The following is a 28,000-nucleotide window of genomic DNA, read 5'->3' as shown; positions in this document are numbered from 1 at the left end:
GAAAAGACAACATAAAAAGGGATGCAATCCACCTGCTAATTAGAAACTTTATTTTCCAAGATACTGCTCATTTGAGCTTTTTAGAACATTTCATTCTCTTTGTACTTTCAAAATGAGACTACATTTTACTTACGGGGAAATGCAGTTGACTTTTACTCCTCTGTCAATCCATTCAGTTCCTAACGTCTGTGTTAATTTTACGACCCCAGCTTTCGAGGCGTTGTACGCCAACTGCTTCTGTGGGTGCGGAACTGGAAGGGAGTCAGAAATAGGAAAATATTTATTCTCCACAATTTAATATGTGCGGGGAAGTTTAAGCACTACACTACTTCCCTGCATTGAGATGAACTATTTGCTGTTTTCCCTGATACAAGGTAGGGAGCAACAACAATTTAGCCACACCAAAAAACTCTAAATTTCTATTTAGCCACCTCGCATTTTTGCCTCAGCAGCTGGGGTACTGAAAGAAATGGAGGGAAAAAAAAATAATAAAAAAAAATAAAAAATTTTAAATGTTCTCTATCTGGGCAAAGCTAAAAGCAAGATGTTAAACATACATATGCAAGTATTTGACTATTTCCAAGAAAGATAAATAATCATATATAATAATACATAACATTGCATTGTGATAATATAATGTAGCATATATAATATTTTTATATTATACACATAGGTATATTTTATGTAAAATATTCATACATTGTAATACTAATATAAAATAATGCAATATAATATAATAGGTATGCATAATAGATTTTATATAACATACTATATTATATATAGCTTCCTGGAACAAATTATTCTCCTTAATTTTTAAATTATCCATAGTCTGAAGCAAACACATCACATTATCTAATCAGTGTTTGTGTGGATGTGAGCCCAGGTGCATCCCAAAAATTCCAAACACCCACCACTTTCAAAATCTGAAGCTTTTGAAAATGTTTCAGAGATGTCACATGTCAGTCACAGAGGGAAAATGATCGGCTTGCTAATTACAATGTGCAGGCTTGCTAGCGCTGCATGCTCGGGTGGCTCTGCCCCTCTGCGAGCTCTCAGGCTTGCAGTGCTCCCAGGAAAGCTACTTAAGGGCAAATCCCTGGTGGGTGTAAAGTGCCTTAAACCCACCAGAGTCAACCCGAACCAGCCTGGCTGTTGGGATTTACACCCACACCACCTCTCTCTCTGGACTTTTCTCTGACCTGGGTGCAGGCATGAACTCTTTAAGCAAATTTGGTGCAAAAAACTGATCTGTAATTAGCACCGTGCTGGAACCAGACATCAAAAAGGCACTTCTTGGAGGGACAGTGGGGAAAAAACAGTGCTGAACACCAGAAACCACAAAATGAGCAAATGTAGCGTGGGAGGGTGGGTGGCACTGCACCTTGGGAGCTCCCCTAAGGTATAGCAGTTGGCATTGGGTTGGTCCCAACCTGTGAGGTTAAACTGGTGTATCACTTCCAGACCACCACTGTCCATGTTACCCCCATACAACCACAATTGCTCTCACCGTCTGAAACGATTGTTTTCAAGTGTGACAATCTGAAGGGTGTAACAAAGACTGTACCAAACTGAGTTAGCTCTGAAAGAGTGAAGAGCCTTGCTGTAAATTACTGAGCATGTGAATAAGAACCTGGACTTGAACAGAGACATCTGTGAATAGATGTGAAGAACATACAAGATTGGGGCAACAATAAATAAATAAATAAATAAATAAATAAATAAATAAATAAATAAATAAATATTTCTGCATGTGCTGAAAGTTTGCTCTGAATTAGGCCTTTTTAGAATTAGGCTGCAAAGAGCAGTTCACACACTGGCCCCCTCTGCCAGCATTTACCCGGTACTGATTTTTTGTTCCATACCAAACAATTCCCATTGCAACCAGCAGAACCGTGTTGTCCTCTGTGTGTGCCTGCTGTCCCGCCGACACAGCACTCTGTGGGGGCTCTCAAACAGGAGTGGAACCTAATTTCTTGATTAATTGCTGTGCATCAGCTCCAAGTTAGGTATGACTTTGGTAGTTAACCTCACAACCTCCCAATAGCAGTTCTTTGCTAAACTTTCCAAACACGTCTGTCTGTGATAAATCATTTGGTGTTTGCTAAGAGGATAGGAGTTTTGGCACCTTCCTTGCACCTCCTGCCCATGTGGGTGAGAGCAGCACGTTGTTGGGAGGTATCAGAATCCACTTTCTGATTTGGGGTGGCTGCTCAAGTCAGGGGTTTTAAGAGTTTATCCATGTCAGTTCTTTTGTCTTTGTAGAAATGGCTAAGGAAGGTAACCCAGAAGATGAAATATCCCCCTCTGGAGATTCTTGGCTCAAGTACCACTGCCTTGCTGAGCACCTCCTCCTCCCTTCCCCAAGCTGCCCTTTTGGGTGTTCTCTTAAAGACCAGCAAATCTTCAACTCTTGAAACCCATGCAAAACAGCAAAACAGCTTGTGAGAAAGCCATTCCTATAGCAGTGTCACAAAAAAAAAAAAAAAAAAAAAAAAGTTTGTAAGGCCTGTGTGAAGGGAGGACACTCACTCACTTGTGTTTCACATGGAGGAGACAGGAGGAAAGCAGATAAAAATGCTGCAAACATCAGCTGCATTACATTTTAAACACCTGACACAATGTTTTTGTGACCTTGTTCGGTGCATAAGGCTTCTAGCCTGACCTTGAAGCAGCAGCATAATGTTAATGAGAGGTGCACACAGAGAGAACAGACCACTTACTACAGATATTTGCTGTAAAAATTAGAGAGCGTGGTTACACCTGTACAAATGGCAGAGCCGCAGCAGCCTCATCACTGCTGCTGAAGCATACGTCTGGAATAATTCCAGTCAAATACCAGAATCAAAATGCACATATGCAAAATGTATGCAGCCTACCTTCAATTAATTAAAATTGATTCTAAGCAGTGTTATCTGGAAAAAATCACAAACAAAAACCTCCCTATCCTGCTAAGACTCTACTTATTTTCCTCTATCTCTCAGGAAGGACTCAACCTACAAAAATAAAAAAAAAATATCCCCTAACTATTTCTAGAAACATTTCATACTATGCCAGTTGGCCAACATACTTAAATAACCAACCAACCAACATATTTATTTAACATTCAGCAGATGGACATGATATGAACATCGTGGTTTTCAGTTGTAGTTTTATAACTACTAGATTTTTTCCATGCCAAGACTCAAACAGGTTCAGAAGGTAAACACATCCCTTCGTCTCTTAACTTCTGGCCTACCCATGTCCACCCGCACTAACTTTCAGTGATAAGTAAAAGGAATTTGCAAAGTCCCTTCCAAGCTGCTCTCAGGATTGTACTTCATAGGGGTATAAAGTTTAACTCTGCAATTTTTTCAAAACTACTTTTGTTTGGGAGGTTTTGTTACTCTACAAAGCTGGGGCGAAGGGATGGTGCCTGTGCTTAAGCATAAGTAAAACAGCTGCTAAAGACACTTGAAAAAAAAATTAACAACAACATTATAAATGCATTTTTGAAGAAACATTTAAAGTTACTATGCAATAAACTGAACAGAATGTCACAGAATGTCAAACTGGGCACAGTAAAAATAAATGTTATTCCCAAGGAAAATAAAAAGACTGCATATTTATGTAACATTCAGCAGATGGACATGATATTAATACAGGGGTTTTCAGTTGTACTTTTATAGCTACTAGATTTTCTTGCCTAACTTGGCAGCCCAAGGCACCATTTGATTTTTGGATTTGGACAATACTGCAACAGATGTCCAGACCAATAAAATAAATTCCTAAAGGGCTATGCTTAATTTGTGTAATTGATCAATTTTTGTTACATGGGCCTCAGTTCACCAGCATGTAACTGCCTTCCAGATTAGCTCAGCAGTAGGGATTTCATTCCATATGTTACAATGGTTTATTGGCGCTTTTGACGACACTGCTGATTCAGCAGCGTCGGTGGAGACACCTGTTGGCAACAATATTGAAATATAACCGCAGGTACTGGGTTGAAGAGCAGCACAAAAGTTTTTGGGTGGCTTCTAAACAACACTATGGCACTGATTCCCACACTCAAATGCATTTTCCCAAAATTACTGGGGAGGGCAAGAGCATCTCTCCCATGCCATCAGTGCATCAGGCTCAGAGGTGACTCCGCCTCTTCTATAAAAAGTAATAAGTGCTCTAAAACATAGAGGACAGATAAATGTTGAAAAATGATATCAATAAAAATTTTGTAGTACATTTCCTCTAATACAAAATGTCAGTGATTTACTCCTTCCCAATACAGGTTTAATTGATTCAAATAGCATCGGTAGTAATTAAAATATGGATTCTGAAGCACAACTGTTAGCTCTCATCACTCACCTATTAAACTTGCCATAGATGCTGTGTTAATTATCTTCCCATATCCTTGATTCAGCATAATGCGGCCTGCAGCCTGTGACAGAAATTAAAGGAAAGACCAGTGACCCTTTTTGTGATTGTGCTAATAATGACATGATAATAAATTAGTCTTCACTTTTCAGAAGAGTTTATGTGCTAACACTTTTTTTTAAGCACTTGATATAAAAAATTGGTATAAAAATGGCTGATGCAGGAAAAATTCCATTGCCATTTCAGACCCTCCTTGCTTTTGGCAATATTTTTAAAAAATCACTGATGTTAGGAATGGTCCCCCAAAGCCTTCTGCTTTTCAGAAAATGTCAAATAATCACCCTCCAAAAATGCCTGAGCTTGAACAGCTAGTAAGTTACCAGCTGCTTTTGAAAATATTGATCGAGGTCTTTAATTGACATAAAACCAATCTTTCAGTAACCTCATTGAAACTAACATCATTTTTGTTGTGAAAATTAGTAAAAATAAAAATATATTTTTTAAAAAGTGTTACTTGTTAAAGTAAATATGAAAATCATTGCCCCTTGCAAAACAAACCTGTACAGCATTTCATACTCACTTGGCAGCACAAAAATAATCCTCGTAAATTAACATTAAAAGTTTTGTCCCATTCTTCTAGTGACGTGTCTTCACTTGCAGAGTTCATATTGATTCCTGCATTGTTGCATGCAATGTCAACTGTGCCCCATCGAGCCACAATCGTATCAACAATCCTCTGCACATCCTTGGGTTTGCTTACATCTGCTGCAAGGGCAATGCTTTTAATCCCTAAATTAAAATAAGGGTGATGAAGTCAGTATGGGAATTCAGCAAAAAAAATAATATATTTTTTATCATTTATTAATTCACGTAGATATGCATGAGTAGTATACATATATGTATCGTGCCACCTTAATTCCCTGCTCCACAAACCGTAGCAAATTGTGTGTTATTGCAATATATATATATATATATATATATATATATATATATATTTTTTTTTAAGTTGCTAAATGGTGCAAGGTTTGCTTGTTGGTAGCTCACATAAAACCGAGGTGTGAAAGCCGAGTTTGACACTCCAGCAGGACGAAGCTTTGAACACTGCACCATCTTCTGTCCAAACACTCAACTGCAGCTTTCCAGAGCGTGAGCAATTCCAGCGGTTCGCGGGTGCTGGGGACTGTAGAGCATCGCTTACTGATGGCTGGCAACAGCTCCGAAACAAGAAAAGCAAAGTATTCCTTCATTTGCTAAAATGCAGATGCTTTTTTTTATGCCAGACATCAGGTACTACAGGGGGCAAACTAATTTTTCCCAAAAGTGTTCTCTAGATGAAGTACAAAACCAAGCCAGTTTTAGGCAGAAGCTAACTAGGAATACCTGCAGGTGCATGGGTGTGGTGGTCACAGTTTCTGGCCTTATTTGCTGAAAATCACACTGCCAAAGTAACACAAAGATTCAAAAGTGAAAAGATATACTGGATCAGAAATTTGCAAAAGTTGTGCTTGTTGGTTTTTTTTTTTTTCCTAGAAGAATACGGATGTTGACTATTGCTCCAGTGCTGAATTGTAATTAACTTCATTTCATTTAATATCAAAATCAGCTTTAAATGCCCTTATTAACAAGCAAAAAGCAGTGTACCAAGGCACCTGAAGCCAATGGGATTAAACCCAACCTGAAAGTCAAACAAGGCTACACCTGTAAGCCCTGTGGTGAACTTTATAAGGAGGGGGCAGCCGCTGGAACTGGACCTTGGATGAGCAGTCTGCAAGAAACACAGCATGGTATGGCATGTTCTCCAATGGACTGGACAAAGATTGTGTGTTATAAGCAGGTCTCCCTAGAAAGGGAGAGGGAAAGAGTGATTTTTATTACAGAGGGGAAGGGCTGCCTCACCATATGCAGTGCTGATTGTGACTATTTGATCGATACCATACCCATAGTCCAGCCTCTGAGCTGTATCTAAACTCCCAGCTGACACTTCACCTGGTACTGACCTTGTCATAACTCTCAGAAAGCTGTTTCCAAAGGACTATGGACACTGCTGCACCATCCCCTTGCACAGCTAGGGTGGAAGTGGATGCACCTTCTCAAAAAACACCCTTAAACCTTTCCTAGGAGAATAGAAGGCTCCCAAATGGAGTCTTGAGATGGAGACTTTGGGAAAAGCAAGGCAAAACAATAAAAGCTCAGTGATGATCTCCCCTCGTTTTCCATGGAGCAGAAAAGGGCAGACCCGCAAGGCAGCCACCTACGAAAATGAATGCACGTACTGCCACAAAACAAGCCCTCTTGTTTTATCGCAGGATTTATGCTAAATATGCAGAAAGAATAAGAATAGGCAGACAGCCCCCATTGCTCCTTCTAATTGTTATTGAGACATGCAACATACTCGGAGCTGCTGCAATCTTTCTTACTCTCTTTAGAGACAAAATGGGTACAAGCGTGTAACTAATGGTAACAGAATGAGGCTCTTCACCTGCCCTCCAACTCTCACCCCATCTGTGGCGTCATCGTATATGATAGTTCATAAAAACAGGACAAAAGGTGCCACATGTGAGTGTCTAGAGAAGAAGCAGTGAAGGCACGCTCACTTCAAAACAGAGTCCCACACTTGACCTTAATCAATTCAGATGGTATCTCTGCACTCTGAGAGAGGGAAAATAAGTCCCTTTCTCTCTGCTGTCCCCCCGGGCCATCTGTTAAAATTAATTAATTAATTATATAAACTACGGGAAAATAGCTTTAAATTTGTAGAACTAACCAGAAGTAAGAAACGCAAGGCAGGACCCTGCTGCTATATGCATGACAGTACCCATGTACCTCTTCAGGCTTCAGTTTGTTTTTGTGATGCAGGTGGAGGTAGTGCTGGAACGAAAGGGGCAGGAGAGGCACCCCATGGGTCAGTGATGGAGAGGCATCAATGTGCCAAATCTCTCTGAGCTGCCCCTCTGGAGGTGATATGTGCATGCAGCCCCATTGCCATGGGGCTCCATCTGTGGTCTCTCGGTATAAATGGAAGTAAAACATTGCATATATACAAGAAGATCAGAAGTGACATTGTGGGGAAGGCATTTGCATAGTTTACAGTGAAAATGCACATTTTAAAAATCCCATCAGACTAATTCTTCCCTTAAGGTAGAGGCAGTCATTCCCCCTGAAGACAGATGGGTATGTAGTGGAAGGTAACCCTTAGGATTTTTTGGTTATGTTTCATCATTTTTGGTTCTTCTGTCAGGATCCATTAGCAACTGTTGAAAAAGGTATTCACTCAGGATGTAAAAACAAAGACCCCTGTAGCCAAGGGAGATAATCCCGAGCTGTCTAACAAAGCTAAAACTGAGATCACAGGGTTTCTGATGTTTAAAACCCATCATGAAGTGATGGCGCCTTCCCAGAAGACAGCAAAGGGCTCCTTGGTATAAGAAGCAAAGTGGGTTTAAGAAAACTAAGTAAAGTGTTTTGAAGAAATATCAGTATGGGAATGACTTGGGGCACTGTGTTTCCAGCTTGGAGTAAGAGATCCACAACCAGAGAGGGGGGGAAAAAATCACAGCTCCTTTGTGCTTATTATAGCAGGAAAAATATGTATTAATACTACAATGATTGCTTTAATTTACTCATGTGAATTTTGTGAGAGTAAAGCTAGCTGAACCTTTTTGTCAAAATTTATTTCCAACAGAGTATGTTACTTCTTTGAAGCCAAAATGTTTCATAGAAACATATTGATTTCAACAGAAGTTTTCAAGGGAAAGCTTTGAGGTCCAGGATAGACTCTCTAGTTACCTCTGGAGAGAAAGAGATTGAAAATCTGACCTTTTCAGATCCTTTCCAAAAATGGGCATTTGGATATAATTCCCTTTCACAAAAGCATTACAAAGTTTGGGTTTTGTTCCAACAAGGAATGACAATAAATTTGAAACCTCAAAAACTGTCATGAGATGGAATAGATGTGCCCTGAGCAGCTGCACTGGTCAAGTCGACAAAATATTTGACCTCGAAGGATAAAGATGTGTAAAGACTGAGAAGTGAGATTTTCTTTACTTTAGACTGCAATAATATTTGCAATGCCTCGTGACCCCTCTGACTGCATTTTGTAACCCCACCACCACTGCTGCCTTCTGTGGGCTTGCAACCCACCAGTGAAGGAGCAGAGAGGTAGGACAGCCATTGCAGGATGGATGATCAAACTCCTACTGAAAACGCCCTAGAGAAAAGTTAAGTTCATTTTCAAACAGACCACTGGCTTCCAAATTCTCATGGCTCTATCAAGTATCCCATTTCTTTCTGAATAGCTCTACTTGATATGCAGGATCTAACTGTAAAAAAATATCCAAAAGGCAAGTTAAGTTGTAGGGCACAGCTATTGTGTGCCAAGACCATATGGCTTCAGTGCATAAGAAAAATGAAAAGCTTCAGGGAAGGAGGTACTGGATGACTCAAGAATTTGTAATAGGAGCTGGAGACTCTCTTTTCTGGGTCATTATTAGGGATCAGACCAGCAATCAGAGCTTTAACCACTGCACTGATACTCAGTGTAATGTGTCTTATGCTTACCAGAGCTGGCAGCGTACAGACTGGGACTTTTTGTTTCATATATTCTCTGCAGAGGCTCAGGGTGGTACAAAACCAGGAATGAACCATTCCTTGCCCCATCCCCAGAAAGCTGTTAGAGGCAGAACGATGGAAATACAGATGAAATACACTTGCAGGGGCTGGTTCTGCTGGAGAATATGGTTTCCGATGGTCCAAATGCACTTTGCACAAATATGTTTCAGTTTATGAGAGAAGTTTTACATTGGCTAAAGCAGAATGGAGACTCCAAGTTTCAGTGGGCAGATCATCCGGTGGTGATCAATCCCTTCCTGAAACCAGAGTGGACATAAGTTCTGGTGTCTGGATCCATATGGGACTATGAACATTTCCTCGGTACAGCTCCATCCTTAGAGGCAATGAAGTACTGAACTTTGAAGAAGGGTTGGTTGTAATATCACAAAAGGAATTATAAAATGAGTAACACTTCCTTTCTTTTCTCATTAAAATTATATTTCCAGTTTTCTTTCTCCTCTTTACAATTGCAGTTTAGTGTGACTCTAGGGGGAAATTCAATTTTATGTTACTTTTCGTGTTTTTACTGCTAAAATAGAAGTGGCTTGCAGAGGATTTTACCTCTTATTTGGGATTTTAGCTATTATGTCTTCTAGTGGTTTGTTCCTATATTTGACCTCATATGCATGTTTGAAAGAACTGCGGAGGGAGGTTTTCAAAAAGGACTGCCTCAACTTGAGGGCACATGAAGAGGCTAATGCTGACAGTAACTTTATCCTGTCCTTCCACTGTGGTTAGGCTTGTGCTTACCTTTGAGGCTGAGCTCATGTGCCACTGCTTCTGCCTTCTCAAGGACCAGGTCCACAACAGCTACTTTGGCACCAGCTTCCCCCAGCGCGTGAGCAAAGGCTCTCCCAATTCCCTGCCCTCCGCCGGTGACGTAGGCCACCTTGTCATCCAGCCGCAACCGGTCAAGGATGCGGCGCTTGTTATAACCCCAGAATATGTCGTCCCTCACCACTTCTTTCTAAAACAAAGACACACATTTCACAGCAAGGAGAAAAGCTGTAGCAGAACAGCTCTGACAGGCTCTGCCTGCAAGGGTGAGGTGGGAGCATGCACAGGGATCCATGTCTTCTTGACCTATCAAAAACACAATTAATTCAAGCCAAAACGCGTCCTTATCTCCACTGATATTAGTCTGAACAGGAGCACTAAGCAATGGAGCAGGAGGGCTATGGTCTAGGAGATGCACTGACCACTCCAGGTACATCAGAGAAGGGCGCAGTACTTTCTGACCTGGCTTCCCATGGGACATGGGTGAGGTACAGCCTCTCAGAAGATAACCGGTTAAGTCTTCCAGCTATTTCACCCCCAGGGCCAAATCCTGCCCTCAGATTCAGCTGGCTCCAGGATGAAGGAGGCTAAGAGAAGTTTCCAAAGGCAGGATTTGGCTCAAGTGGAGTGCAGTCAAAATATCTTCACAAGGCTGGTGCGCAAATAAAGATATCAGCCAATAACTTAAACCAAGCTGTCATCTGATCAGCTGCCATACATCATTTCCCCCTGACTGGAATTAAAATGGAAAATACAAGATGTTTAAAATATTGGATTTGAAATGCCAGGAATTACCAGTGGATGTAGATTTGGGAGCTCTCAAACTGCAAAACAATCAAGACATTTGAGTCTGGCTTTACAGAACTGGGCCATTGCAATTCCAGGTGGGAATTTCGTTACAGCAGGATGATGCCCACTACATACAATGGAGTTTCTACAGAAAAGATAAAATCACCATCTTTTCCCCAGGAGAGGCTAAATCTAAGGCCATGAAAATAGAACATAGGAGGGCATCATGAGCTGCCTTTGGACAAAAATGCTACTTCAGAAACACCACGTTGCCTTGTATTGGCCCCAGATGCATCTGCCCGCACTCCCCTGCAATGGGAAGGACCAGAGAGCAGCAGGCAAGCAGTACACATGGTTAGCACAGCATTAGAGTGGCTGCCCCAACAGACTTTGCTAGGGATAGGTGTTTCACAGCCTCAGTGTAGCCTTGCACTAGCACAGCTCACCCCTGTCATGCCCTAAACTGGTAACTCCATGCTTGCATAGCACCAAAGGCATGGCAGAGCATGAGTCTGGGCCCTCACCACCAAACCCTGAACATGGTTTTCTACTTCATTGTCATCTGCAGAGCCAAATTTTTTCCCAGAAATATTTACAAAGACCAAATACACACCTTTGTTTCAATCACTGCATCTGGAGGTGCAGGGCTCCTTCGAATGACGCTCAGTCCATTTTGCACAGGTAAAATTATCTGCAAATATAATGCACACACACAGTTCTCAACCATTTTGTACTTTGCCCAAATTCCACTGACATTAAGGAGAGACCTTCCTTCCTCAGGCCATGGTAGTTTTTCTCCTGCTCCTATTCTTTAGTTGAAATTCCTTCCAACCCAAATATGTCAGGCATCCATATTTGCTCACATTCTTCTTCCAAATTCCTGGCTTCCACAAATGCCAGGAAAAAAATGCAATTTTGTCTCTCCATTTTCTAAATCAGTGCCAGCTGCTGAGGTTTCTGGGTTTCCACTGCCACTATCTGCTGTCAGGCAGATATTCTAGTCTCATTCTTGGAGCCCAGCAAACCATAACAGCTACACTTTGGTGTTCCTTAGCAGTCTCTGGAATGCCTTTCCCGCACCTATAGGTGAATTTCAGTGGGTTTTGTCACCTGCCTCTTGATACCATTATCACACTTCAGTGAAAGATGCACTCAGTGCTGGAGGTTCAATGCCAATGTCAAACCATTAAAATATTAGATACGGAAACAATGGGCTATTTACATGCATTAAATAGCTGACAGTAACATTCAGGGCATGGAAAGTCATTGTCAGTCTTTCCCTCTTCTGAAAAAAAAAAAAAAAAAGTTGTTGCTCTTGGTACTGACAGCTGTGTTGAGGATAGGGTAAATGGAGCACAGGGGATGCCTCTAGAGGCTGTCTGACCTGCAGCTGGACAAGGACCTTGAGCCTATGAGGCACATAGCAAAAATCCCCTGGGCACAATCCCCAAGCCCCTGTGCCATATCCTAAGAGGGTGGGGGCAGAACTCAGCCGTCCCAGTGTGGGACTGGCCCAGTGGCACAGGCAGGCAGGGATCCGGCCATCCTTGCTGGCTCCCTCCCAGCCACAGCAGACCCTCTGCCAGCCCAATGCAGCTGACACACAAGAGCAAGTTTTTCAGGCAAAGCCTTGTCTAATTGTCTGATTTCATCTTGAAAACCACAGCATATTTTATATGCATCCTACTGCAAGATCTCTGTCTCCTGCTGGAGTAGGACTTCGTTGACTCTTGTTGTGCTGGTGGTGCCCTACAGCCCCCAAAGGCTTATAGCAGTGGCGGTTCCTCGGTTGTGCCGTGGAGCTGATTATTCACACCTAAGTGCTCCACTTTTATCTCGCCTTTAACACCGTTGATGATGTAGACAGAGTGTAGGGACCTTTGCTGAACACAGAAGCTCACATAGAGAGATCAAGTAAGGTGAATTATAATACAGCTTGAGTTCTTTTTAGGTCCCTTGGATAATAGCACCAACAAAAGAAACATTTCGAAGAGCATGTTGCAAAACCCATAGATACGGTAGCACAGGCACCTTAACCAATGGCGTTGCACTAACCTGCTCAACACGAGGATCTGAATTAATCATTGTGTTTAATTTTCTGACAGCTAGTACATTTTCCTCAGATATGTTCTCCAGGTAGACTTGTCCTTTCATGAGTGTATTCTCTACACAGATCACTCCATCCATTCTCAGCAAGTGGTTATCCATGACAAAGCTGTAGTAGTTAACAGCACTCCTTTGATCAGCATCAATAAAGACCATATCAAAGTGCTCATCCTCAGCATGTAATGCCTGGGAAAAAATGATATTGGAGAAAACACTAATTATTTACCTGCAGTTTGAAAGCCCTGCCATTAAAATGTCCTTTATATAAGAACTCGAATCAGACGAACCCTGCTCTTTTAAAATAGCATAGCTAGAATTACTTCTGGAGATGTTGAGAGTTTTCCATGCTTCGCAAACAATTCTTCAGCAACCCTGGTGCCCAAACCTCTGAACCTCTCAGAGACAATCAGGATACAAAAGAGGACTGCTCATCACAGCTTGCGGTGCTGGGAGGCACAGCAGAAACACCTGCACATCCAGAGTCAAAGGGGATCGAGCCATCAAGGCAAGGGAGAGGACTCACATCAAACCCTGCGGCAGCAGAACTGCTGCAATGAGCTCTCTCTTCTCAAAGGAGTAACTATCAACAAACCAAAGAGTGGCAATTGTAACAGCCTTTGGGGAAAAGAGGCAGAAGGCTGATCCTGGGAATTGCAGACTGGCAAAGCCCACTTCAGTAGCAGGCGAATGGTTGAAATCCCAATTAATAATAGAATTATAAAGCACATAAAAGAACGGGTCACGATAGAGATAAAGCAGCACAGCTCCTGTGAAGGAAAATTATGTTTCTTTAATCTAAAAAAATGCTTTGGATGGCTCAGCAACAGCGGATAAAAGAGAACTGGCTGCTATCATCTAATTGGATTTTCAGAAATGTGGCACACCTTCCCTCCAAGCAGGCTGCTGATGATAATGTATAAAAGTGTTGATGGATGACCAGATGGGAGCCTTTACAGCCTTCTCCTGTGGCAGTTAATGCACTCGCTGCCCAAGAGGCTGCTATGGAATATTTCAGATTCCATCTGGGACTATTTAACTGCATCTGTGTGCGTTGCAATGAAACAACGGCTCATCCACCTATCTCAGGCAAGCATAAATGCTTTCAAGTCTTGGCATTTCAAGTGAAAAGAGAAACAATTATGTTTTCCAGAACTCACTGTTTCTACCACAACTTTTAACAGCACTTCTTGCGTCCAGATTTCCCTTTTGTGTTTGGAGACATTGTGCACAATGAGTGATGAGCGATCCCCTGAGATGTATGAGAGAAAGCATCAATAACAAATGGCAATGGAATATATGAAAAACTAATTTGCTTTCAGGAGTGAGGTTGATGGCTCCCAAACAGAGATTTCAGGAGCCTTTCTGAAGCAGAGAGCACATCATTCAGACGAGGAAATAGCAGGAATTGGATCAGTCAAGCTGTGAGTTATTCTATTGTGCAAACTGGTGTCATTGTGGGCTTGCTGGTGGTTAAGAAATTAAGCCTGCCTGAGATCCTGGATAGACACGCTTAACTGCAGATGCTTGATAGCACAGAAGCTCTGCCAAGAGCATTCATGAGTCCATATTTAGGACAATTTTTTGCTGCAACAGTATGTTGAAAGAATGCTTTAAGGCCATATATACACTGGTTTATAATAAATGTAGCAAAAGCTGGGACACCTGATTTCCTAGGATTCATCTTTTCATCTCATGACTGGTAAGAACATTTTGCCCTGGTTCCTTCTTGAGCTGTGCCGGCAGAAAGCAGCAGGAACATTGTTGCTGCTGCGGAAGAGCATCTTATACCAAGTTACTGCAATTCATCCAGTCTGCCCCATGTAGCTACTTCAGGAAGGGTCAGAAGATGGATGCAAGGAGGAGGAGTCCATCAGGAAGAGAGATTAAAGGTCTTATTCTCCAGAGAGCAGAGCCAAAGCCAAATCCAAGTAATTACCATGACTTATCGCTACTTTCTGACTTGTAACCTTCCTGGGCGGAGGAGATAGGGGGCAGATATTCAGAAGCAGATGTGGCCATCTCTGAACATATGTTCCTACTGCTCTGTGGTATGGCTCCCTAATGAAAAAGAATCTCGCTTTTATGCATCAACTTCATTAGGTCCATATGGAGTTGTGCAGCTCTTTGGATATTATTAGTTGGACTTCTCGTTTCAGCCCTCTTTCCGTACCATCTACCTGCTGACAGCTTATCTCCTTCTTATCTAACTTCTGATACAGATAAACCAGCTTTTAGCTTCCCAGCTTTCAGCCCAGGAGGGTGCCTGTGCTCGGTGTGCACCCAGCACAAACCTGTGCTGTCCTTGCACTGCCTGAGTGTGCAAGGACACCTTCTCTTTGGCCAGTCCCTCAAGATAGGAATGGCCAGCCACGAGGGTCACTTGGGCACCTCTCATTCCTCTGGGTCAAGCCCTTTGAAGGCTCCTACCCTGCTTACTTCCCTTGTGCTTTGCAGAGCTTCACAAGACATTGCTAGGAGCTGTGATAGTCTAGGGGTGGGCTTTAGGTGCCTAGATGTAGGCAAATACATCAGTTTTAGCTCCCCACAGATCCTGTTTCATATCCCCCAGCTGCATGTCTTAGGGGGAGCTGAAGCAGTACCAGGCACCTACACGGAGTGCCTGAATCACTCCCTTGGAGTCCATACTGCCATCATTCGAGCTTCGTGTTTCCACAGGAGGCATGCCTCATTGCCTGCACCCTCTGCTGCACCAAGGAAAAGAGTGAAAAAAGGGAAAAAGCCACCCCACTGATAGCTCTGGCTGAAGAGTTCAGTGCTGGAAATATCAGCAGAGATGATCAGAGAGCAGGAGAGCTCACTGCCATCCCTCTCAAAAATGGATGAGGGGATTTATGAGGGACTTGCCACCCTCTTCTTCCCCGTGTGACTGAGCAGGCTGGGCCTGGCCCTACCTGGGACCCCACAGCACGTTAGAGACGCCTGTCCTTTGCTAGGAGACAGGCAGAGCCCAAAGGTCTCCAACTGCGAGGAAAGCTGAGATCCAGAAGGAAATAATCTGCCTGCAAAATATCCTGCTGAAACTAATTTCCTGAATGTTTACAGTGCAGTCCCTGCTCCTTGCTACAGAGGCATCATAGGCAGTAACAGATGGCAATGAGAAGTTCTTAACGCAGAGCAAACTTGGCTAAAATTAATGCTTTTGCTTTCAGTGAGTCATTAATATCCTTTTTGGTTGGAAAAAAAACAACATCAACAACAAAACAACCTTGTAGCACTGCATTGCACAGCAGAGATGCCCCAAAAGCAAGCACGAGGAGGACACAGCAATGCTGCTGATGGTTAAGGCAAAAGACCAGGGAGAGGACATCCTGAATAAAAACATGAATGAATCTTCTGCCAACGCTCAAAGAAAACCTGACTGCAGTCCTGATCGGAGGCAACACTCTCTCATAAGGCATATACAAACTCAATCAGGAAAAAAAAATGACTGTCCAGTTTCTTTGAAATGGATCATACAGTCAGCGTATTTGTAATAAAGATGTACTCAGAACTTATTACCTTCCCTATGCCTTGTTCTTGACCTAAATGTAATAGCAATCCATCCTTGGGGTACACAGAATACATGAAAAAGTACAGCTTCCTCTTAAAACACCATTAGAATATTTTACTGTATGTGGACATACACTCTTGTTACTCCTAAACGCTATTCTATTGAGTACAGTTTATATTCACCGGCAAAGCTAAATCTCTAGGGAAGCTAGAGAGGGAATGCAATTTCTAGTAATAACAGCTCACAACAGTGAATACTATCCACTTATCCCCACAATTTCCAGCTATTTTGGACTCCTTTCTGAATTAACCTTTCATATCAAAAGGAGCAATTCTGCACACTAGAGACTCCGACACAATTTCATGCATAATTTATTCACTCAGTTCAACATTAAACGCAGAGTCCTTGACTTTGTCAAGGTGGATTCTGTTGGCAGACTTCACAAGCAGCAAAACAGGAGAAATGAGATCTGCAGCTCAACCTCTTCACCTATTCTGTCTGGTAAAAGGAGGGAAAAAAGAAAAAAGAAACCCCCAGCATGCTTACACAATGACCTGCAATCAGCAGAATCCGCTGCAAACACAGTGTTATTTTTTGCGTTGTGTTTTTGATTTTAAAATGGAAGGATCGAAATCACGGATGGGAATAATTTCCTGGTAGTTTACATTCCCTGTGGTCTCAGGCCTGCATGCATTGTTCAAAGTCCTCTGGGAATTAGAGCAAGCACTTGGTGCAGGATCAGGCCTGTTGCTAACAGCTGGTGCAGGGCAAGGCGTGTTACTCAGGCACGGCACAACAGACTTCAGATTTAAGGAGTTGGTTTGGAAAGGATTTTAAATGCTGTGGCCCAGCACACATTCAAAAGGTAGCTAATGCCCACTGAAACCACCTGCATCAGAGTCTGAACCCAAGGCTCCCCTCAACTCTGTATTTCAAAAGATGATGTCAAGATTACTGAAGTCTTTGGGCACAGAGACATATGCCATGGAGCACATGAGCTACAGCCTTTGGCAGGGGCCTCTCTTAGCTTCCGCAGTGCCTCCCCTCCCACTCAGGAAAGGTGTTTTTTCCATCATGTCCTCAGGTACCAAACAAACCCCACTCTGTATCTGAGCTCTGCAGCTCCTCCCTGGTATTTGGCTTCCTTTGGCAGCCCAAAATCCCAGATGTTTTGCAGCTGGCTCTGATCCGGGACAAGAGACAGGGAAATTGGCCAGCCCTGCACATTAATGCAGAGGAGCTGTGAGAGGCTTCAGAAACCCTGGTCAGGGTGCACCTGTGGCCTGCTTGCACTGTTCTTCCCTAACTCACCGCCCTGAAGATCCACAGTGCTGGGTGGAGGAGCCAGAGCCACACGGGTGCCACAATGACCCCATTGCCTGAAGCACAATTTTGTGCCTTAAAATCACCAGTGTGACAAGGCAAATACTCTGCTCCCACGAGCTTGTGCTGTTGCAAGGATTTGAGGAGAAGCAGATAATCTCACCGTGCTCTTCAGCAACTCTTACCCATCTCTGCTCTAGACCAGGCTCCTTGCAGACAATGAGGGACAGAAACGTGGTTATTTTCCACCTCCTTCATGTAGTTGAGCTGCAAGAGCTCAGCTGTGCTAGCCCCAGCCCATCTCCCACCTGACAGACTCATCTCCCTGCATTTCAGCATGCCCACTTGGAAACGGAGGAAGCCTACTGGGTCTCCAACCTGAGCTGGTCTGCTCGAGGAGGGAAAAGGCAGTGCACTTGTTCACAGCCTGAACTTCTTCCATGTGCTCCCATATGGCTGTCCCTGCTCCAGCTGGGCAAACCCCAGTGACCCCAGCGTGCCAGGGCACCAAATGTGTCTCTTCCTCATTTACAGTCATTGTGACCAGAGAGCCAGAGGCCCAGTAAGACAGTCCTGAGTGTCCTGATACCAGTTACAAAATATCAGTCAGGTTGAGCAACACAGATCAGAGGCCAGTGCAGAAATCCTGCCATAGAGACTCGCCCCTAGCACAGGCATCTCACCCACCAGACATGAACACCTCCATTCCCTTCAGCTCCAAGAGCTATTCCAAGCCCTGAGTACCTGCAGAACTGGGGTCAGGATGTGCCTTCACTTTGCAATCCGAGGATATAAAATCAATTGCAACATTCTGTGTTAAGGATTTAATTTTCACGTCTTTGCTCCCTTCTTTAATCTCTACACAGCATGTACTCTGTCTGCCTCTAGATATTTTAATTCAGTCACAGTAAGTCAGTTGCACAGAATGGGCACTAGAGAGCAACAGCAATTCAATTAATTTCACACTCACTGCAGGGAGCTGGGATTTTAAATGCTGCACATTGCAGGTGATCTGTAACGTTTCGTTTATTCATATACTTGGCACAGCTCTTTGTTTCTTTCTTACCAAACTTGGAGGTCATGGAAGCCAGAGTTTAGAAAGCTCCTGGCCATTTCATTTTAGAAACAAATATGGTACCTGTTAATGCAAACAAAATTACTATCAAGCTCACACTGACACTTCCAGATTGAAGATGGAATTGGATCAAATTGGTATGCATTAATAATAGAAAGATTATGCATTTAATGAACCTGGTGTGGGCACCTCCTCTTAGCATGCTGGACCTGCAGCAGTATCATGGAGATCCAGAAACCAGAATTAAACGTGAAACTCCTCTAGCTGCTGGCAACCATAAGCTTCTCTTGTTCTTGGGACAAAATCTCCGGTCAGAATGAAACAAATTTAGCTGACATGTTTGCACATCTGAAGCTGATCCCATTGCTCTGGAAGTCAAAAGCCTAGGGTCTAATTTCCTGCAATATTGCCAATGGGGCAAAACAGTGCCAGGCTGTGGGTGAACTGCAGACTTCTGCAGAGCTTTTCCAATTCTTATGAACCTTGGGAGCAATCTGTCCTTCCCAGGGCAGGCCCTGCATGGCACAGATACACCCAGCCAGCTCGTTATGTTTGGAATTAGAGACCCTAATCCAAAAACTCCCCAAGCCAAGTAAAACTCTGCCTTTGACGCATACCAACCTAAATTTAGAGCTCATGATTCCTCTGATAAAAAAGCTTCAGTATTTTAGTTAAGAAGGAAAATAGCTGTTTTGTGTGACAGAGCTGTCCCATCACACATTATCATGAACAACAAATGACTACTGTACAAGAGTGTGTTCACATATTTGCGAGCAGACTAGGGTCACCATCCAGCATTTTGTGGGCAGGAAATATGACAGACTCTGTCTGCCCAAAACTCTTTAATCTGCTCTGCACAAGAGCTCCCAGACTCCCCTTCCAAGTGACTTTACCTCCAAAGTGTCTGCTATTGGTCCCACTCGCATGCTTATCTTTTTGCCATCTGAAGAATAATCAAATGCTTCTTGGCTGTTCACTCCGAGATACGGCACTTCTGCACATGCAAAGATTTTGCCATCATCTGGCAATTCTTCTGCGATAGCAAGGATACTGTAACCTTTAAGCTTGCCAATTAATAAAATCTTCCTGGCTCTGATCATATGAATAAACATCTTAAAAATTTGGCCTGTTAAAAGACAAGAATGAAAATTTAAAAATAAAACTGTAAGAAAGGCTGTACTTTGTTCACAATGAAAATTAGATGTACCTTTTAAGTGATCATTAAAAAAAAAAAAATCACACCTTAAAACACTTTCTTATAAGGGTTTAACAACAGAATCTGACAAAATTTCATCTAAAATCCAGCTAAAAGACAACAGAATAGAGGGACTGGTTTGAAATGTAGAACCTTTATCATCAATGCTGCTATTGTTCAAGTGCTTGTTAAATAGTGCTTGAAATATTGCATATTTTAACATTCCCCCCATATGAAAATGGCTTTAAGATGTCTCCATATTCTTTCTGGAACCTGGTTTAAAAAAATCACTACATTACCTTGCATTTGCTCTTAGAGTCATTATCCCTAGACAGCACCATCATTTAAGAAATTTATCATCAGTGGTGTCCTTCGAACAATGTATTAGTGTAATACATTATAAGAGTACTTCACTGCGATGATATATTACTCAAAAGATGGGAACATCTGGGAAGAATGAATCTAGGAATAGATTTAGTATAATAAGCTTTATATTGGAATCCAGGGCTAAGTATTGCTACTCAAAAAGATACAGTGCTCGGCCACAGACCACCTCCATTGCTAAAGCAAGTAACCCCTACCAGGCAGCACCAAACCAAAACCAACACAGTTTCCTCCTTCCTGCAGTGAAGACAAGGATTTTGTTACTGCTCTGTAAGGGATGGGGCCAGTACCATAAATTAGAGAGACAAAGAGCACAAAGCACACACAGCCATGTGTGGCATGGGCACAAAGGCATGGGAGGGGAAGTACAAAAATTCATGCAAAATGAGAATTCATGCAAGAAGATCTCATCCCACTTTTAAAAATAATTTTCCACATCTTCTGAGTATTTCCATAGCATCCATCCTATCCCCACTAAGATGGACCAGCATATGATGGACTTCATTTAGAACAATCAGATGCAATTTTATCATTTTGTTTGAGCAACTTGCCATTCAAACAGCTAGAAGTGTGCTCTTGTTGCAGCCCAGCTCCAGTTTTGGCTCCTCTAGCATCTCCTGAGTCATGGCCAGGTGCCATTTTTCTGGAAAAAGGAAGAAATTTCAACATTAGAGTAACAACCAAAATCTGAATATCTCACAGAAAAAAGAGCAACAAAGAGAAAACTCCTGGAAAAAGTATCCCCATGCATGAGCATGAAAAATCAGCCCAGAGGCATCACAAATATCACTGAATTACAATCCCAGGAGCCCCTGGATTTATAATAAGCAAAAGTAGCCTGGCCATGGCCCCCAGATCCTGAGCCCATTTCGATACTGGCAAATGCAGCAGCCATAAGGGCTTGTCAAGAAGAGGCTGTGGGGCCAAGGATGAGTGTTCCCCACTGTTCACACACAAATCTTTCCCATTTCCAGTTGGTCCAAAGCAGGAGTCCATTTGCTGTTTCAGAGTAAACAGCTCCAGCTTCCCTGGCTGTTTTTTGTTTGGTTTTGTGTGTTTTTTTTTTTGTTTTTTTTTTTTTTTTCCAACAACAACAACAAAAAAAGTGTTCATTGCAGAATGGGGCTAGAGATGAAAAATCTTGAATTTTCTGTAAGACAAAAATAAAAAACCTCTTTTCCTCCCAAACTGCCAAGAAAAGCATGGTACCTCCAGATGCTATTTTACAGCACCCAAGCCTGAGACAAGTCTGGCTGAAGTGAGATACTGCTTATTACAGGGGGAAATAAATAGATGACTGGAAGAAGTCCATAGCCTCCAGACAGATTAGATCACCGTATCCGAGGAAAGTAACCACCAGAAATGGCTGGTGATAGTTCTGCAGGCCAGAATTTAGAGTCATTTGAGCTTTTTTTTTCCTCTCCCTCTTCTCCCCCCACCACTCACCAGTAAAATGAGAAAGAATTCATAACCCGTGTCAGCCACACTCAGATAATCCAAGACTTAAAGAGTAGAACATTTCATATAACCTCTTTTCTGCCCCTCACAAATGCTTTAACAACTTTAATAAGATAATGTATAGCTATTATCATACAGCAAGCGTAAGTCAAACAACTATCAGCTATTATTTCAGCAACAGAACGAACGCTCAGCCTCCCCGTACTCCGCAGCCTGGAACAGTTTACACATTGTCAATTTGAGGCAGAACTGGCTTTTTCCACATATCAAAATGTACACTGATAAATGGGAATTGTTTAGCAGACCCCACATGGCTGGGTAATATACTGTAGCAAAAAAAAAAAAAAAAAAAAAAAAAGAATAATGAGGGTATCAGTTGGACTTCTGAATTAATGATACCTTAAATTAGTTTAATTAATTAGTTTAGTTACCAGAGTAATTTAGTTAGCAGATTAATTAATGTTTGTTGAGCACTTGGAGATAAAAGCTGCATTTAAAGACCGTTATTATAGGGCGGATCCAGAGCTCCTGATGCAGGTTTCCTTCATCCTTTATTTATCCCAGTACCGGTTCGACCCAGGGGTTCAATCCCTGAGATTTCCAGCCAGCCCCGTATGGAGGCTGGCTTGCTCATTTTCCCAAGAATTCGGTGCAACACAGACGTTGCCACAGTTAGCACTCGTCTGGTGAAACACCTCTCAAAATGTAGAGCTAGACTGTTTGTTCACACCTCCTCTCCTCCAGGCCTTGGGTGCCCTCAGACACACACGTCCATGTGTGCACCAGTAATACATATATATATTTACACGTGTATATATATATATATATATATTTAGGTGCCAGCAGCTCTCACTCCTCTGCCTTCCTCTGTCCCCCACGATGTGGCACATCCTGAGCAGGCAGGCTAGGAATGTGTCTGTGCGATCACAGAAGCAAAGCATGAGGTTACAGATGGGATCCGTACCTCTTTGAAGCTGCCATTGCATCCGGGTAAGCATCTAGCCCAACAGCAACATCAAGAGCTTTCTGTAAGTAATTCTTGAGCTGTGCGGGAACACGAGAGTCATTGAGGGCTATTTCTTGGGCTTTGAGGAGGTTCTCAGCAATGAGTCCAGCTGGCGTTTCTGAAATGGGAAAAAAAAAAAAAAAGGCAATGATTTCATAACTGTTCAAATCAGCAGAAAGTTAGACATCCCCCAAAAAATGCTTTTTTTCATGTAAAGTACGGGTTTTTCAAGGAATATGAAAACAATCATGGGATTTTTTTCAAACTGAGAAAACATAAATACTTCTAATTCATTTCTCTCTTCTGCATTCTCCCTTTTGTACCCACTGCCGATCCTTTTCTGAGAGGGAAAAAAAATATTTCAAAAACACGAGTTTTTCATTTCTGAGGCACTGAGGCAAACGTCGAACACGGAACAGCTTCACGTGAAACCGACTCCTCCAGGTTATGTTTTTCTTGGAGAACTCGTGGCACTTCTCAGACCGCCCTTGCTGAAGCACCAGCTCCTGCCAGGCCAGGGCAGCTCCAGCTTGGCAGGGAGGAGGGAGCGCCCCCGCCGCGTGCCAAGGGGGTGCCCGTGCCTGCTGTGGAACAACCTGCGGTGCTCGTGCCCAGAATAAAACTACACCTGTCCTAAGGCAGACAAACTGAAAAATATACAAATAAAAGTTTCTAGTGCCCTATCCATGATGGCGTGAAATCAAGATACTCTACAATAAATTATTTTATGTAGGTGATGCAGGAAACACCCTGGCAGGGAAGCAATCTCTTAACCCCCTTGCCTTCAACCTTCCACAGCAGCTTGTGGCGGGCACACCACGCCCTGAGCCCTGGTTTCTCAAGGCACAGACAGCTAACGATGCTTGAACCCAGCAGCATCTTTTCACACCCTAAAAGCTAATTATTCAGATAGAGAGAAACAATGATGCACAGCACAACAACAGATCAGCATTTCAAAGGCTGGGGAAACATCTCCAGGATCAAGACCAGCCTGATGTAGGGACAAAAACAATGCTGTCCATGGCTCTGAGACACCAGAAAACCAACAGCAGCATGTGGCAGCAAGGCAGCGATGGGTTCTGGTGAAGTGTAGCCATACAGAGCAAGATGTGGGTCAGAAAACCTCTCTCACTCCTCAACTGCAAGAGCACATGTTCGTTATGAAAGCTGCAGCTAGGGCAGATTGGGGACACAAGGCTAGCAGGCAGTGAGTACACCGGGGTGGAGCAGGCTGCCCCAGGCAGGATTTTACTCCCCATGATTAAAAAAAAAAAGCTGAAAACCAAGTGCTGAAGAGTCACAACCAAGGACATGCTTCTTCTGGAGGACTGGCCCGGGCTAGCCCAGCAGCTGTGGAGCAAAGCTCTGACCGTGTGGGGCTGCTGCTGCAGGCACCGTGTCCCTAACCCAGGATGGGTTTTGGTGGGACATGGCACAAGGCACACAGCCACCCCACAGCCTCCTGGCAGAGCCTCAGTGTGAAGCCACAGGGGACATGTGCTTCATCCATCAGAGCATCCCCTCACGTCTGTAACCCTCACAGCCCACTGCTGTTTTAAAATGCTGCACGAAGGCAAATGCAACAGCAGATTTTAGGAACTGCTTTCAATCAGATCGTTAAAGGATCAGACTCCAAAATGGAGATAGATGCATGCCTCTGACTTCTCTCTTTTCCGTTTCTTTCCTATCTGCTCAAAATGCCACTCATCAACAGACCCCTCAGCCCAGCTACGTGTCGTGCGACAGCGCCGCGCCTTTTGGTAACGTTTCCACCACCTCCCCAGCCTCTGGGGCTCACCCCGCATGCCTGCAGGGTGCCAGATGCCAGGAGCTGCCTCTTCCATCATCCGCCCTGCCAAGCACTGGGGCTTTTTGCTAATGTAGTGGGGGAAAGAAAAAAAAAAAAAAGAAAAAAAAGAAACATGCTTATAATCCATGTCGGATTTTAGTAATAAACACGTTGTACTCCTGGATGAGTAGCAGACAAGGATGCCCTGCCACTCAGCGAGGGGGGAAGAGATACCTCCAGCTGTTTTGTAACCTGTTATAACACCCCTGCGAGCACCAGGACTGCTACCAGAGAGAGGGAACACACAGGGCGCGTGCCAAAATCAACTCCACGCTGGGGTTATACAATCAAGAAGCGATGTCTGTGGTTGGGTTTTTTGCCTTTTTTTTCTTTCTTTTTTTTTTTTTTTTTTACAGCCCAGATGATGCTTTGGGCCAACGGCAGAGGTCAGAATTGCCTTCCTTTATACAAGGGTCCGACAAGTCAGAGCAGAGCCCGGGGCTGCCTGCCAGTTTCGGCCAGGCTGCACTCAGGGCTCTGAGCACTAAGCTGAAGGAAAATTTATGCAACTACTTTTTTTTGTTTGTTTGTTTGTTTGTTTTTTCCCCTGTTTATCTCTGGGAAAAGCCTCTCATCTTCATGGTTTTGCACAACCCTAGGAAAGCAGCTGAACTGCCCTAAGCACTAAATTATGTTGCCTGGTTGCCTCCCCATGGCTCTGTCTATGAACAGACGTGGCTTTCCCCTTCCCATCTAATTGAGCATCATCTTTTTCATGCATATAGGAAAGAAGAAAAAAAATCATGCTACTTCACAAGTGGCATTGAACCTCCTCAGCATGGTTTTAGATGTTATTTTTAGGGGGGAGCTCAGCCAGGAAAGGGGAGGACGTGGTGCTGTTTGCAGGGGGCTGTCCAGAAGACAGAATGGATTTGGCAAAAACAAAGCAAAGATGCCACATCCACAGATGTGGGACTGAGCCTTTGTTTCCCATTTGGGGCCATCCTCACATCATCTTCCAGTCTCTAGATCAATTCTGGAGCCCCAGCTTTGGCTTCCAAAGCTGCACTCCGGGGCAGAGCACTGAAGCTGCTCCACCGACCACCTCGGGAGCCGAGCACTTTGGCAGGAGACGCTTAGCACTAAACACCAGGAAATCTCATGAAACCTTTGGAATCAGAAGTCTAATCAAATCTTCCCAACCAGCTCCAGCTGTCCTATTTACCAAGGCCCCTCGGGCAGCCGTAACAGCTTAGCACGATGCTCACCGCTTTGTCTCAGCGTGTGAACACACCTCAGAGGTGGTGGCTTTGGGATGGAGCAGGAGGATGAGGAGGAGGGAGAGGAAGCAGCTGGTGCAGGGAGGCTGCAGGAGCAGGAGCCAAGGTGCTGAACTCTGCCTGAGCTCCAGGGGACAGCAAGGAAACCCACAGCAGCTACACATTTTCTGTAAAAAAAGAGGTGGACAAGCTGAGCACCCGCAGCAGGGAGCCTCTGGAGTCACCAGCAGGGGACATGCAAAGAATTCCTTTATTTGCATGTACAACGCAGGGTGCTGTGTGGGCAGGGGTACATGCTGACAGTTGGATCCAAAGCCCGAGGCACTGAGGGGAGCCTTCTGACAGCTTCGATGGGTTTCAGATCCGGCTGCGAGAGAACAAAGTCTCCGCATTCAGAGCAGCCCAGATTCCCACGCGCAGTTGTTGATTTTAGAAAACAGCCAAAAGGGGCAGCAAGCATCTCGCTGTGTGCGCCACGCCAGGCATACGCAGCTCTCACAGCAAGCTCAGAGGCTAAGGCTGCAGAAAAAAACTCGTGTAAAACAAGCATCCCGAATTACTCACAGCCAGATACCTTCCTGGCACTGCAATGTCCTCTGTTCAGCCCATTCCTTTCTCCCAGGAGCGTTCTCCTCCCTCCACGCTGGGTTCCTGCAGACCCACCTCGTCTGCTCAGCCCCAAGCCCCTCTCCCCTCACAACCCCCCTCTGCTCCTTTCTGCCAAGCTCCCCAGCTGGACCCTGAGCCTTTTTGCTCTCTCAGGACACCCACACCCTTTGGCACACCCAGACCCAGTGCCACCCTGGCCACCACACAGTGTTGCCCATCAGCTGAAAGCCTCTCCCCAGTCCCTGCTGGGGTCATCAGAGGGCAGCCGTGGTCTGCAGCCCTGCACCCAGCAGCTCTTGCCTGCAGCTTGGATTTAACCTTTCCAAGCAGCAAAAGCTTAAAAAACCATTTGCAGAGCATGGCTTCAAGCCCGGAGCGGGGAGGTTACCTGCAGGATAACGCATGTTGCCTCTTGTCCCCAACCCAGAGGATGCTGCTGTGGGGTTGCTGGCCATAGCACGGCGGTGCTCGGGTGTCTGGCGAGGGGTCCTGCTTCCCAGCACGATGCACTGTGGCACACAAGGACTGGGCAGAGCCCCAGCCCCGGGAGAGGCTGCACAGGGAGGGTGGCCCCGGGCTGGGGCTGTGCCCGTGCCAGCTGCTGCTGCTGGCCCCCACCCAGGGCGCGGGCAGCGGTGAGATCAAACAGTGTCTGATGTGAGAAATGGGGGGGAAAAAATCAAAAACGATTTTCGGTGCCTGCACTTTATGTAAGAGCAATATTCACATCCGGACCTTGGGAAGCTGCTGGCTCTCTGAGCTAATCAGCCCTTTCATAACCTCCTGCTTACATAGCATAGAAGACATGTCCCGGCTGAGCCACCAGGTGTGGAGCCCCAGGACTTTGAAGCCCAGCTTATTTAAAAGTGGTCCACGGACACGAGGTTGCCCCACACAGCACTGTGGGGTCAGGAATGCTTTCCAGGAGAGCACCAAGTGAGGGCAGCACAGCCCACGGCTGCGGCCGTGCATGTCCTGCCTGGAGAACCACAACCCATGCCCAAGTCCATCCTGCTGGCAGGCTGCTGCTCGAGGGGTGGCAGTCTTTGGCCGGGACAAACAGATGGAGATTGGAAAGTCGGTTTGTCATCCTCTGAAATGCATTAAAAGATATTCTGCTGCCCCCAAAATAGAATGGAAAGTATAAACGGAAAATAAGCAAATGTCAGCACAAAAGAGTAAAAGAAAAGCAAACAAAGTAAGTCCCAACACTCAGTAGATTGCTATTAATCAAAACAAACAAGATGAGGACTGAACTCACTGCATACCTAAGATTATTCCAGTTTGTAAGTTAGTAAACAACCAGCTGTACATGTATTAGACCTGCGGCCCCCGTGGAAAACAATGCAAATTGTGTTTGGATTGGGAGTTAAAATTTCAGATGAGTATTTGGTGAGCAGGCTAAGAGCTTTAATATGCCACCTAATCCTCCCTCCACTAGCTTTGGAGGTGACTTTGGGCAAGTTGCTCCTCTTTTGGTGACTCTGTCTCCTCCTCTGTAAGATGGGGATAACAGTCTGTCCTCCAGAAAGTGCTTTGCCATCTGGAGATGGAGCAGCAAGAGCTGGATGTTAGGCATTACTGCCATCCCAGGACAGCCTTGCGTGGCTTTAGAGGCGTTTATTCCTGTAGCTTTTTCCCAAAATGAACTCTTAGATAAATCTAGGTTCCTAGATGGGTTTGGCTGCAACTAAGCCTTGAATGCTAGCACTTGTCTCTTGTGGAACAACATTTCCCAACCTC

The 28,000-nt window shown here is 44.2% G+C and overlaps 1 protein-coding gene across 1 annotated transcript in view; it reads right to left on the bottom strand.

Annotated features, from left to right (window-relative positions):
- Nucleotides 1-26,661, bottom strand: part of LOC116493133 — a 32,335-nt gene extending 5,674 nt beyond the window's left edge. The window contains exons 1-10 of the mRNA XM_032194276.1: nt 26,646-26,661; nt 22,538-22,697; nt 20,667-20,758; nt 19,430-19,662; nt 12,577-12,813; nt 11,135-11,212; nt 9,706-9,922; nt 4,928-5,136; nt 4,339-4,411; nt 134-251 (exon numbers count right to left, since the gene is read on the bottom strand). Of these exons, the coding sequence (XP_032050167.1) occupies nt 134-251; nt 4,339-4,411; nt 4,928-5,136; nt 9,706-9,922; nt 11,135-11,212; nt 12,577-12,813; nt 19,430-19,662; nt 20,667-20,758; nt 22,538-22,697; nt 26,646-26,661 (1,433 nt within the window). The remainder of the gene's footprint in view (nt 1-133; nt 252-4,338; nt 4,412-4,927; nt 5,137-9,705; nt 9,923-11,134; nt 11,213-12,576; nt 12,814-19,429; nt 19,663-20,666; nt 20,759-22,537; nt 22,698-26,645) is intronic.
- Between the last annotated feature and the right edge of the window lie 1,339 nt (nt 26,662-28,000).

The sequence above is a fragment of the Aythya fuligula genome, chromosome 10 (assembly GCF_009819795.1).
Source record: "Aythya fuligula isolate bAytFul2 chromosome 10, bAytFul2.pri, whole genome shotgun sequence".
In the NCBI taxonomy this organism is placed as follows: domain Eukaryota; kingdom Metazoa; phylum Chordata; class Aves; order Anseriformes; family Anatidae; genus Aythya; species Aythya fuligula.
This window is presented reverse-complemented; position numbering and strand designations above follow the sequence as displayed.